The sequence below is a fragment of the Lepus europaeus genome, chromosome 20, assembly GCF_033115175.1.
Source record: "Lepus europaeus isolate LE1 chromosome 20, mLepTim1.pri, whole genome shotgun sequence".
Lineage (NCBI taxonomy): Eukaryota > Metazoa > Chordata > Mammalia > Lagomorpha > Leporidae > Lepus > Lepus europaeus.
The window spans coordinates 16,004,068-16,017,589 of NC_084846.1; the positions used below are offsets into that span (position 1 = coordinate 16,004,068).

Consider the following 13,522-nt stretch of genomic DNA (forward strand, 5'->3'; position numbering starts at 1 on the left):
CTCCAAAACCTACGAGTCCTTCAGTCTCCTGGGGCCTAATGACAATCCAACCTAGTGGATGAGCAGCCTTGCTATCCACCCAGAAATGAACATGTAGATCTACTTGTATATGGATGGAAATGGTTGGTCCAGGAAGTCTTCAAAGTCTTCACTAGAGATCCCTGAAACTGGTTCTAGAATGTTTGTTTTCATAGGTCACTTCACTCCTGGCAAGATCATCTCTCACCCCCGATGCAGTCTTCTCTCCCATGTATTTCCACTCCCTCCAGAGAAACCTGAGAGCTCAGACTTAGCTAAATTTCTCCACAGGATAGAGCTCAAGCTCCACACACTACATTGTGAGGCACATGACAAATCCTATTAATTTTCAGAAATGAATTTTTATCCCAGTGGAATTTTATGTAGATGAAGCCAACTTGTCACTGGGAGTGATATCTCCTTGGCTGAGACTGGTTAAAGGGCCTGACCTAGTGCTGGTAAACTTGTCAGTATTGGCTGGAACAGGTTATGAAACCATGTACAACAAGGGATCCCTTTGCATCAAATTGAGAAGTTTCTGTACTTCAAAAGAAACAGTCAGGAAAGTGAAGAGGCAACCGACAGATTGGGAAAAAATACTTGCAAACTATGCTACAGATAAAGGGTTGATAACCAGAATCTACAAAGAAATCAAGAAAATCCACAACAACAAAACAAACAACCCACTTAAGAGATGGGCCAAGGACCTCAATAGACATTTTTCGAAAGAGGAAATCCAAATGGCCAACAGACACATGAAAAAATGTTCAAGATCACTAGCCATCAGAGAAATGCAAATCAAAACCACAATGAGGTTTCACCTCACCCCAGTTAGAATGGCTCACATTCAGAAATCTACCAACAACAGATGCTGGAGAGGATGTGGGGAAAAAGGGACACTAACCCACTGTTGGTGGGAATGCAAACTAGTTAAGCCATTATGGAAGTCAGTCTGGAGATTCCTCAGAAACCTGAATATAACCCTACCATACAACCCAGCCATCCCACTCCTTGGAATGTACCCAAAGGAAATTAATTTGGCAAACAAAAAAGCCATCTGCAAATTAATGTTTATTGCAGCTCAATTCACAATAGCTAAGACCTGGAACCAACCCAAGTGCCCATCAACAGTAGACTGGATAAAGAAATTATGGGACATGTACTCTATAGAATACTATACAGCAGTCAAAAACAATGAAACCCGGTCATTTGCAACAAGATGGAGGAATCTGGAAAACATCATGCTGAGTGAATTAAGCCAATCCCAAAGAGACAAATATCATTTGTTTTCCCTGATCGGTGACAACTAACTGAGCTCCAAAGGGGAAACCTGTTGAAGTGAAATGGACACTATGAGGAACAATGACCTGATCAGCTCTTGTGCTGACAGTTGATGTACAATGTAATACTTTATCCTTTTTAGTATTTGTTGTTGTTGTTGTTGTTGTTCTAGTACTAGTGGTTGAACTCTGTAATTAACACACAATTATTCTTAGGTGTTTAAATATTAACTGAAAAGTGATCCCTGTTAAATATAAGAGTGGGAAAAAGAGAAGGAGGATATGTACAATTTGGGACATGCTCAATCGGACTTGCCCCAAATGGTGGAGTTAGAAATGTGCCAGGGGATTCCAATACAAAACCATCAAGGTGGCATGTACCAATGCCATCTCACTAGTCCAAGTGATCAATTTCAGTTCACAATTGATGACTCTGATAGGTCTAAGAGTCAAAGGGATCACATAAACAAGACTAGTGTCTGCTAATACTAACTGATAGAATTAAAAAGGGAGAGAACGATTCATCATGGGAAGCGCGATACACAGCAGACTCATAGAATGGCAGATGTCCTAAATAGCACTCTGGCCTCAGAATCAGCCCTTAAGGCATTCAGATCTGGCTGAAGAGCCCATGAGAATATTGTAGGCATGGAAAGCCAAGACACCCTGGGGGGGAAAAAAAAGAAGACCTAAATGAAAGATCCCAGTGGAAAGAATGGGGCCATCAAAGAAGGAGGTACCTTTCTCCAAAGGGAGGAGAGAACTTCCACTTTGACTATGACCCTATCGGAATAAGATCAAAGTCAGTGAACCCTAAAGGCTTCCATAGCCTTGGCAACTCATGACTAGAGCCTAGGGAGATTACTGACACCATAAACAAGAGTGTCAAATTGTTAAATCAACAACAGGAGTCACTGTGTACTTACATCTCATGTGGGATCTGTCCTTAATGTGTTGTCTAATGTGAAGTGATGCTATAACTAGACTAAAACAGTATTTTTACACGTTGTGTTTCTGTGTGGGTGCAAACTGATGAAATCTTTACTTACTATATACTGAATCGATCTTCTGTATATAAAGATAATGGAAAATGAAAAAAAAAAACCTTGGTGTTAAATTGGAAATTGCATAGAAAATTAATTAATTAAAAAAAATATTATGTAGGATCTCTGTCTTTAATGTGCTGTACACTCTTATTTAATGCTATAACTAGTACTCCAACAGTATTTTTTCACTTTGTGTTGCTATGTGGGGGCAAACTGTTGAAATCTTTATATATACTAAACTGATCTTCTGTATATAAAGAGAATTGAAAATGAATCTTGATGTGAATGGAAGGGGAGAGGGAGTGGGAAAGGGGAGGGTTGCGGGTGGGAGGGAAGTTATGGGGGGGGGGGGAAGCCATTGTAATCCATAAGCTGTACTTTGGAAATTTATATTCATTAAAGTTAAAAAAAAAAAAAAAACAAGGGATCCCATTCCTCCTACTTGGCATCAAGCTCCCCTTAGCTGCCTAATATGCCAACATCTCATAGTTATCCTATAACAGCTGTATATGTTGAAAAATCTTCTGAGCTGTTATCTTGGGGAATCCATAATAAAACTGCACAGAACTCTTGCAACAAACAATGTAACTGTAGTCTGAACTGAACAGCAGAGTTACTTTACCATACACTTCCAACAACTTTTCAACATCAATCCTTAAACATACAACGTATATAAAGGCATCCTATTTTTAATGTTTATTTATTTGACATGCAAAGAGACATGGGCCAGTGTTGTGATGTATCAGGTTAAGCCACCACCTGCAGCACCAGCATCCCACATGGGCACCAGTTCACGTTCTGGCTGCTTCACTTATGGGGCAGCCCCCTGCTAGGAAGATGTCTCAAGTGCTTGGACCCCTGAACCCATATGAGAGACCCAGGAGAAACTCCTGGCTCCTTGCCCCAGCCTGGCTCAGCCCTAGCTGTGGCAGCCCATTTGTGGAGTGAACAAGCAGATGAAAGCATGTGCACACACTCTCTCTCTTTCTCTCTCTCTCTATGTAACTCTGCCTTTCAAAAAAAATAGAGACAGACAGAGAGATCTCCTGTCTTCTGATTCACTCCCTAAATGTCCACAACAACCAATGCTGTGGCTGGGCAAGGCTGAAGCCAGGTGCTACGAGCTCAGCCTGGGTCTGTCATGTGGGATACAAGGACCCATCTACTTAAGCCATCACCTGTTGATACAGTAAGAAGCTGAAATCAGGACCATAACCAGGACTCAAATGCATGCACTCCAATATGGGATGAGGGAATCCCCAGTGGTATCTTAACCACTGCACCAAATGCCTGTCACAAGGCATGATTTGTCAAGGCACATGCTCTAAAGACTTTCCTTTGCAGAATCATGTTCTGCACTTAGTTGCTCAGTCATGCCCCCATTGACCCTCCTGAATTCCCAAACCACTTTCTGACCAGTGAGATTTATTTGGGTTCTCTTGTTAGTTTATCCAGTCCGCTTGCTGGCTTGCAATAACAAATATCCTCTCTCTCAAAAGATGAATTATGTGGGTTTCTAAAAATAGTGGGTCGACTGTTCTTGACAGTTAATAACTGCAGCAGGGTTCATGGCTTGAGGAACCTTCACTGGGCAACACTTTCACATATGGGTCAGAACAGTTACCTGAGCCTTTTGTTCAAGGATTGCATGCTGAAAGGTTGCAAAACCTGAAGTGCAGAGGTCTCACTTCTGGGAAGGAGAACTCTGAACTGGGAGCAACTAATCTTTAAAAATCTCTTATTGCTTTTTTTGTGTCTCCTTGAGGTACTTTTGGTTGGACATAGTTGTTTGGGTGGCAGGAGGGCTGGAATACTCGTGTGACTTGCTTTCAGTGATCTGGGATGTGATAATTCAACTCTTAGATCATTTGCATTGGTCCCTCTGTATATCTCTGTGTGTCCAGGTTGGTTGGTTTGTGTTGGTTGTTGTTGTTTATCTTTGTGGGTGTGCTAAATGGGTAATATTAGTTCCATCCCCAAATATAGCCCTTTGGGCTATAATCTGAAAAACTTGTCTCTCTTCAGTTATGAATTCATGAAGAAGAAAGAGTATGATGTTTCTCTGTAATAATGCTTGTAAAGGAGAGGATAAGAAGAGATTCCTTATATGCAGGTTTTTATAGCTTTATATCAGAATAAAGCCATGCAAAATAAATTCATATTATTAAGCACTCTGCCAAAAAGCTGTATGGACTAATAAACCAATTAAGTAAGGTTACAGGATACAACAGTAATATATAAAAAGTAGCGTTTTTGTGTACCAATAATGATCTCGCTGAACAGGAAATCAAGAAAGAAATTCCTTTCAAAATAGCTATAAAAAATTAAATATTTGGGAATATATTTAACCAAAGAAGTGAAGGATTTTTACAATAAAAATTATAAAACACTAATGAAACAATTCATCAAAGAAAAGGAAAAAAAGGAAAACAGTCCTAGTTCATGAATTGAAAGAACTAAAATCATTAAAATGTCCATACTAGCTAAAACAAAATGAATTACTATCAAAGCATCAATGACATTATTACAGAGCTATAAAAAACAATCTCATAATTCAATATGGAACCAAAAAAGATCCCCAGTAAGAAAAGAAATCCATACCAAAAGAAAGACATAGGGAGAAAGAAAGATGGAAGCATCACAATACCTGATTTCAAAAAAACTACAAAGGTATAGTAAGTTAGTATAGTGCTTCCATAAAAGCCAACACATAGATCAATGGAACAGAATATAGGAGCCAGAAATTAACGCATGTAGTCAACTTATTTTTTACAAAGTTGTCAAGAACATAAATCGGAAAAAGGATAGTCTTTTCAATAAATGATGCTGTAAAAACAAGATAAACATATGTAGAAAAATGAAATTAGATCCCTTACTCTTACCATACATAAAAACAAGCTCAATACAGATCAAAGACATAAATGTAAGACCTGAAGCTATGAAATTACTAGAAAAAACAAAGGGGAAACATCTCAAGATATTGGTATACACAACAATCTTCTGAATAAGATCCAAAAGCACAGGCAACAAAAGCAAAATTAGACAAATGATAGTATACCCAACTCAGAAGCTTCTGTGCAGTAGTGGGAAAAATTAATATAGTGAAAAGACATCCAACAGAATGAGAGAAAATATTTTCAATCTATTTGTCAAAGGATTAATGTCCAGAATAATATCAGGAACTCAACAACAAACAAACAATTCTGCTGAGAAGTGGGCAAGGGACCTGAATAGACAGTTCTCTAAAGAAATGCAAACAGCTAACAAATATATGAGAAAATGTTCAATTTCATTAGCTATTACAGCAATGCAAACTGAAGCTACAATGAGACATCACCCCACTCCTGTTAAAATAGCTACTAAAAAGAAAAAAACAAAAACAAAAACAGAAAGTAATGCTGGAAGATGTGGAAAAATAGGATACTCTTCTTATACGCTGTCAGTTGGAATGTAAATTAGTACAGACATAGAAAATAGTACGGAGGGTTCTTGAAAATCTTGAACTAGAGCTGTGCGAGGCCGCTGGGCTGCTTAGCGGCCGGGCCTCCACGTGCCCGACCCACGCCGCGGCTACTAGACCTCCGTTCCCGTCTTTCCAGGAACCGAGAACTTGGCCCGCGCCCACCCTGCTTCCTCCTCTTCTTGTTACTGAGGGGGTCTTCATCTCCTGGCGGCTCCTCATGATCTCGCGGAGCCGGAAGGGGATGTCTTGCTGGTCCGCGCCCTCGGGACCGGGAGTTCACCTCCGTCCGCGGCTTGCTGGGAAGGAGACCCCGAGGGAGCACTCTGGCTCTGCAGCTGGGCCTGCGCCCAGAGACTTCTCAGGAGCAGCTGGGTTCTCCTCGGGCACCGTGCACAAGTCCCAGTTCCTGATGGCCACAGGACGCTGGGGACGGAGCCCGTGGAGGCTGGAGCAGGTGCCGCCAGGCAGCCCGAGGCCTCCCTGCCCAGCGGAAACCCCTCAGAATCCCCCTACCCTCTGCCGCCTGATCTCCAGCCGCCCACCAACTGCTGCATGAGCGGCTGCCCCAACTGCGTGTGGGTGGAGTACGCAGACAGGCTGCTGCAGCATTACCGGGACGGTGGGCAGCGGGCCCTGGTCACCCTGGACCGGCACGTGGCCGACGAGAACCTCAAGGCCTTCCTCAAGACGGAGATCCAGCTGCGCTCCAGCGGTGCAGGCTGAGCCCGGGGTTGGACCCACGGTGCACCTGCACCTGCCTGAGAATAAACCGGCTGCGTGCTGTTTCTGCGTTGTTGTCTGGGGCGAAAGGCAGAGCCGTGGATGCTGCCCGCCTGCCGCACCTGCGGTCACGCCAGCTTGGGGTCTCCTCCGTGCCGGGGCCTCCTCCGTGCCGGGGCCAGCGCCTCAGGGGTCCTGCCAGGCTCAGCCCTGCCCTCAGCGAGCAGCAAAGCCCCCAGGGGGCAGCCTGGGCAGGGCCCCTGTCCCCATGCCGGCTCCTGGGGGAGACGTACCTCCCCTCCCACCAGCCAGGCTGAGCGCCCCACCACAGCCGGCCCCCTCAGCTGAGGCTCCCCAGACGGTTGGGAGGTTGGGGTTTAGGGGGCTTGGACCAGGAGTCCTGGGGAGTTAGTTCCAGAACCTTTCTCCCAGCAGTTTTTTTATTTATTTGATTTAAAAGACAGACAGGCATTTTGGTGTATCGGGTAAAGCCACCACCCGTGATGCTGGCATCCCATACAGGCACTGGTTCCAGATCCGGCCACTCCACTTCCTGTCCAGCTCCCTGCTAATGCATCTGGTAAGGCAGCCAAAGACAGCCCAGGTGCTTGGGCCCTGCACCCACGTGGGAGACCTGGAGGGAGCTCCTGGCTCCTGGCTTCGGCCTGGCCCAGCCCGAGTTGTTACGGCCATTTGGGGAGTGAACCAGCAGGTGGAAGACTTCTCTCTGTGTCTCTCCTCGTCTCTGTAGCTCTGCCTTTCAACTAAATAAAAAATAAATCTTTAAAAAAAAAAAAAGGCAGAGGGACAAGGAACGTTCATCCATGGGTTCTCCCCAAATACCCATAATAGCCAGGCCGAAGCCAGGGGCCTTGAGCTCCATCTGGGTCTCCCACTGGCCCTCAGTACTTGAATCGTCACCTGGGACTCCCAAAGCCCAGCCCCTCCCAGCAGTTCTGAGCTCTGGTGACCAGTGGCCTGGTCGGGGCCAGGGTTGGAAATTCTTGTCCCTCGTTTGTCTCCTGGGAAGCCAGCAAGGGAAGAGAGAGCTGTGACGTTAGAACTGCGGGTGCGCTGCCCTGCCTACAGGTGACAAGGCCCACTAGACGTCTGGTCAGGCCCAGCTTAGGGCACCTGCATCACCCCTGGAGTGCCGGTGGGGGACACTGTGCTGTGGATTCTGCTCCCTGCTCGTGCCGAGCGACGGCCGCTGATGGCCCACGTCGGAGACCCAGATTGAGAGCTGGGCTCCGGCTCAGGCTGATACGGCCTCCACACTGCAGGCTTTCGAGGACTGAAGCAGTAGATGGAACAGCTGTGCCTGTGTCTGCCTTTCCAAAAAGTACAAATGAAAGTCTTTTAAAAGGTGGACCGAAAGGGAGGGGGAGCCCAGGACAGCCTCTGGAGCCATCTGTCTCTGTCTGGCAGATGGCGGCCTCAGGGAAGGGTGTCTGCCGTCCCCCAGGCCCTTGGCTGCACCTGAGCCCCTCTGCCCACCCCAGAGTCCCTGACGGGAGTGCCCCACCCAGGGGCCTGCACAGTCTCATCCGTGGTGACAGCAAGGAGAGTCCTAATCCACTTAGCCAGGCAGGATAAATGCTCGGGCAGACACCGCTGAGCCAGGGCCACCGCCGTTCCCGCCCCGCCCCGCCCGTGCCGCATGAGGAGTCCAGCCTGGGACAAGGGCATCCAGACACGAAGAGTCCTGCAGTGTCTCTGCCGGCCTCACCATGAGCCTGGAGCCACCCAAGGCAGAGATCTGCTCGGCCACCAGGGTGATCGGAGGGCCTGTCACCCCCAGGAAGGGGCCCCCCAAATTTAAGCAGCGGCAAACCAGGCAGTTCAAGAGCAAGCCCCCAAAAAAAGGCATACAGGGGTTTGGGGACGACATCCCCGGCATGGAAGGCCTGGGAACAGACATCACCATCATCTGCCCCTGGGAGGCCTTCAACCACCTGGAGCTGCACGAGCTGTGGAATAGCGGGTAAAGCCATCACCTGCAGCACCAGCATTACATGTGGACACCGGCTGCTCCACTTCTGGTCCAGTTACCTACTAATGTCCCTGGGAAAGGCAGCAGAAGATGGCCCAAGTGCTTTGGCCCCTGAACCCATGGGGGAAACCAGGAAGAAGCTCCTAGCTCCAGCTTCAGGCTGACCCAACCCAACCATTTGGGGAATGAACCAGTGAATAGAAGATCTCTCTCTCTCTTCTCTACCTTTCAAATAAATAAACACATCTTTTTTGTTGTTAAAGATTTATTTATTTATTTGAAAGTCAGAGTTACACACAGAGAGGAGAGAGAGAGAGAGGTCTTCCATCTGCTGGTTCATTCCCCAATTGGCCACAACAGCCAGAGCTGCGCTGATCCGAAGCCAGGAACCAGGAGCTTCTTCCAGGTCTCCCACACGAGCGCAGGGGCCCAAGGACTTGGGTCATCTTCCACTGCTTTCCAAAGCCAGAGCAGAGAGCTGGATCGGAAGAAGAGCAGCCGGGTCTCAAACCGGCGCCCATATGGGATGCAGGCACTTCAGGCCAGGGTGTTATCCCGCTGTGCCACAGCGCTGGCCCCTAAACACATCTTTTTAAAAAAAGCATTACTACAATGGTAGTTCAAAAAAAGGAAAAAGAGCATATCAGAGGCCTCTACTTCACCATAAAAGCACAGAGAAGAGGTATGTGGATGTGTCCTTCAGCCAACAGTGGCAACACTACTGCCTCAACTGCTCAGTACAGTACAGACAGAGGTTGGTGGTAATGAGTGGAGCTAAGAGGTCCCTGAGTCCCATTGTGACATCCTGTTTTTGAAACAGATAGGATCACACATTCATTAATCCTCAGTGTGCATAGGGATGGTCTACTGAACCCAAATACATGCTGACTACACATCTTCATGTACCCAGCACTGTGTAAACACAACCCATCCCTACCATCAAGAAGAGTCAAGTTTTGTGGAAGAGCTTGCGGTGTGAACTTGTTTTCTTAATTCTGCTCAGAGACACCAGCTCTTATATGGTACACTGGAAAAAGTGGAATAAGCATGAGGTTACAGATAATCAGGATAACAGGACATGGAGAGAACCCTGACCTGGAAGCAAATCCACCCATATTTCTGCATATCTTGTGCAGCATACAATGGACCCTGCAGGAAGGTCAGCTGTTATAATTAAAGTTTCAGGTCACCCTTTGAATTCCTCGGGCATCCCACACAAATTCTTCAGTACCCTCACACAGGCAGCCATCCTGCAGTCTCATGGCCAGTAGTCAGTTACACTAAAGATCACTTAGGTGCCTGATTGGTCTGTAAGGGAGAGCTGGAGGCTTTCCCAATTCTTGCCTGGAAATGCCATTTCAGGAGTAAGGGACAGAGGAAGGAAATGAAAGGTGCAGTTCACTCTCCTGTCTCACTTGTAAACCCATTTCTGTGCAGCAGGCCACTTCCTGGAAGCATCAACAATGTTCAGAAAGGAGTCAATATAATAAATCAGAAGCTAGAGGTAGGCATTTGGCATAGCAGTTAAGATGCCTAGGTTCAATTCCCAGCTCTAATTCCTGACTCTCCAGCTTCCTGCTAATGTAGACCTTGGGAGGCAGTATGGCTCGAGTAATTAGATTCCTGTCATTCACATGGGAAACCTGGACTGGGTTCCTGGTTTTTGGTTTTGCCTTGTCCAGCCTCAGCCAGTACAGATTTGAGAGTGAAACCATGGATTAGAAATCTATCAACCTCTCAGATAATTTTTAGAACCTTTCAAAAAAAGAATCAAGGGGCCAGCACTGTAGCATAGTGAGTAAAGCCGCTGCCTGCAGTGCCAGCATCCCATATGGGCACCGGTTTGAGACCTGGCTGCTCCACTTACTATCCAGCTCTCTGGCCTGAGAAAGCAGTGGAGGATGGCCCAAGTGCTTGGACATCTGCACCCATGTGAGACATCTAGGGGAGGCTCCTGGCTCATGGCTTTGGATCAGTGCAGCACCAGCAGATGTAGCCATCTGGGGAGTGAACCAGGGGATGGAAGATTTCTCTCTCTCTCTCTCTCTCTCTCTCTCTCTCTCTCTCTGCCTCTGCCTCTCTGTAACTCTGCATTTCAAATAAATAAACAAATCTTTAAAAAAAAGAATCAAAAGCTAAAATAAAGACATATAAGAGAAATACTTGAAAAGACATGATGTGCAAGTATTTGATTCTGGAGAAATCAACATTTTAAATCAAAACTGTAATTGTTTTCTTGGAAATTCTACAGACCTATGTTAGTCACTTCAAATGGAGAAGGGAAAATGAATCTGAACAATTGCAGTCAGAGATAGGGAAAGGCAGAAGCCGTGACCTTGTACTACCCCAGGGGTAGCACTCAGGTGTACTTTCTGCAGGTGAAGTTGGGAAGGGCCAGCCCATGCAACCCTGGGGCCTTTTCAAACATTCTTTAAACTGATTCAGGAATGACAGAGAGTGCCACGGCCAAGGAACAAGTGCTCATACTGAATTTTCAGGACAAGTGGCTCCCAGTCAAATAATGGTTCTTCCCTCTTCCATCTTTCTCAACTTCCACTGCTCCTCCGTTACAAAAATGGAGAGGGAGGCTTTTATACCATGCTGGTGGGCATAGCAGAAGCCTCTGTCTTTTAATTAGACTTTTTTCTAACAGACATGATTAAAGCTGTGGTAGAAACCTTCCCAAGGTCAAAAAATGAAAAAGGGAGGCACTTGTCCTGGGAATGAAATGTGGTTGTTATCTGCTTGCCTATGAATGCTTAAGCTGTAGTCCCTATCTGTTTATATGTAACCATTTCAGGTTCTGCTTGTCAACACAGAGCAATGATGTTAACCCTTGCCAGACAGCTTACATCTCAGTATGTGTATGAAGAGAAAAAAAATTTATATTTTCATTTAACCACGTTTGCATGTTCAGTATTATATCAATATTGTGGCCACCATGAAACATTACCATATCCAATTGAATGTATGCAAGTAACCATATAAGGGAGAAAAGAGGCTAAAACCATATATAAGAGAAACCCCTTCTTTGTTCGGGGCTCAGATTTTGGATGAGAAATTCCACCTGGGCCTTATGCCGGCATCATAAGACTACTTCTTGTTAAGAGGCCTTGGTGTCTTGTCTCAAGACACAAATCCTGCTATGGGAGAAGTCATGAAATTACCTCTCTAGTATCAGACTACTGAGCACCCTGCTGAAATCTGTTCTTTTCACCTTTCCAGCATTCTACTTTTCTTTTTACCTTTCCAGCATTCTACCCCTATACCAATCCTGACAAAAACATGCTGGTGTTGATCACAGACTTTCTCCCTGAAGTGCTAAGTCCCCACAGCTTTCAAACTTTCCTTATAGATACAAAAGCTACCCCATATTCTTATTGCATATTCTTTCTTTCATTAATGTATTGCTTAAATTTTATTTCTCTTACTTAAACCAATTCATCAAAGAGAGTAACATACATGAAAAGTAACATCCACCTACCTGTTCAATATCCCCTCCTCCAAGCTGAAGGTCCCAGGGGACTCTCTACCAGATATATCCTGCAGAAAATATCCTAAACTCCAGCCTCAGATCGTTGAAAAGAACTGAAGGCACCAAACTGATCACTCAGATGTAAAATCTTATCTTCAAGTGATTGAAACACGTTGTGAGAATGTGTGGCATTAGGTTCCCTGTAGTTGTTCTTAGCTGCCTCAATTCCATAAGGCTTGAATTTCTTGACATATCATTAAGAGTGTTCAAAAATTATAAATACCAATGTATAGACAAACATAGGTAACTGATTATTGCTTTTAATAGCAAGATCCCGGCCCTCGCTGTGGCTCAATAAGTTAATCCTCCGCCTTGCGGCACCGGCACACCAGGTTCTAGTCCCGGTCGGGGAACTGGATTCTGTCCCGGTTGCCCCTCTTCCAGGCCAGCTCTCTGCTGTGGCCAGGGAGTGCAGTGGAGGATGGTCCAAGTGCTTGGGCCCTGCACCCTATGGGAGACCAGGAGAAGCACCTGGCTCCTGGCTTCGGATCAGCGCGGAGCACCGGCTGCAGCACGCCAGCCTCAGCGGCCATTGGAGGGTGAACCAACGGCAAAGGAAGACCTTTCTCTCTGTCTCTCTCTCTCTCACTGTCCACTCTGCCTGTCAAAAAAAAAATAGCAAGATCCTAGGGTCTAGCACTGTGGCGCAGCAGGTGAAGCCTCTGCCTGCAGCGCCAGCATCCCAAATGGGAAATTATTTGAATCCTGGCTGCTCCACTGCTGATCCAGGTCCTGCTAATTGTGATAGCCCAAGTACTTGGGACCCTGCCACCATGTGGGAAACCTGGATGAATATATTGTCTTTTGGCTTCTGCCTGGCCATATGGAGAGTGAACCAGTGGATGAAAGATCTCTCCCCAACCTGCTCTGCTTCTGCCTCTCCCTCTCTATAACTCTGCCTTTCAAATAAATAAGTAAATAATAAGTAAATAAACAAATAAATAATTTTAGCAACATAATTATTTATTTATTTATTTAAAAGAGTTACAGAAAGAGAAGGAGAGAGAAAGAGATCGTTTATATGCTGGTTTGCTCCGAAAATGGCCACAAAGGCCAGAGCTGGGCTGATCAGGAACCAGGAACTTCTTTGGGGTTTCACATACAGGTGCAAGGGCCCAAGGAATTGGGCCTTCTTCAACTGCTTTCCCAGGCACATTAGTAGGGAGCTGGATCAGAAGTGGGCAGCTGGTTCTCAAACCAGCACCCATAACGGGATTCCAATGCTGCAGGTAGCGGCTTTATCCACTATACCATAGTGCCAGCCCATAAATAAATCTTTAAAAAAATATATCGATAGCCTACATTTCATAGTACTGTGACAAAATGAGTCCAAGTGCTATTTTCTCCTTTGATCACCTATGATCTTCTTATACAGATCATAGCCAGAGAAAACAGAAATCATAATATTCACTTTACAAAAGAAGAAACTGGATCAAATTTTGCCCAGAATCAGAACTAGAAGTAATA

The 13,522-nt window shown here is 45.6% G+C and overlaps 1 protein-coding gene across 1 annotated transcript; it reads left to right on the forward strand.

The window, feature by feature from the left end:
• Positions 1 to 4,298: 4,298 nt before the first annotated feature.
• Positions 4,299 to 6,530, forward strand: LOC133749353 (oxidoreductase-like domain-containing protein 1). The gene is made up of 2 exons (XM_062178527.1): positions 4,299 to 4,302; positions 5,998 to 6,530. Exons 1-2 carry the CDS (start codon positions 4,299 to 4,301, stop codon positions 6,528 to 6,530), a joined length of 537 nt encoding a protein of 178 aa, XP_062034511.1.
• The last annotated feature ends 6,992 nt before the right edge of the window (positions 6,531 to 13,522 follow it).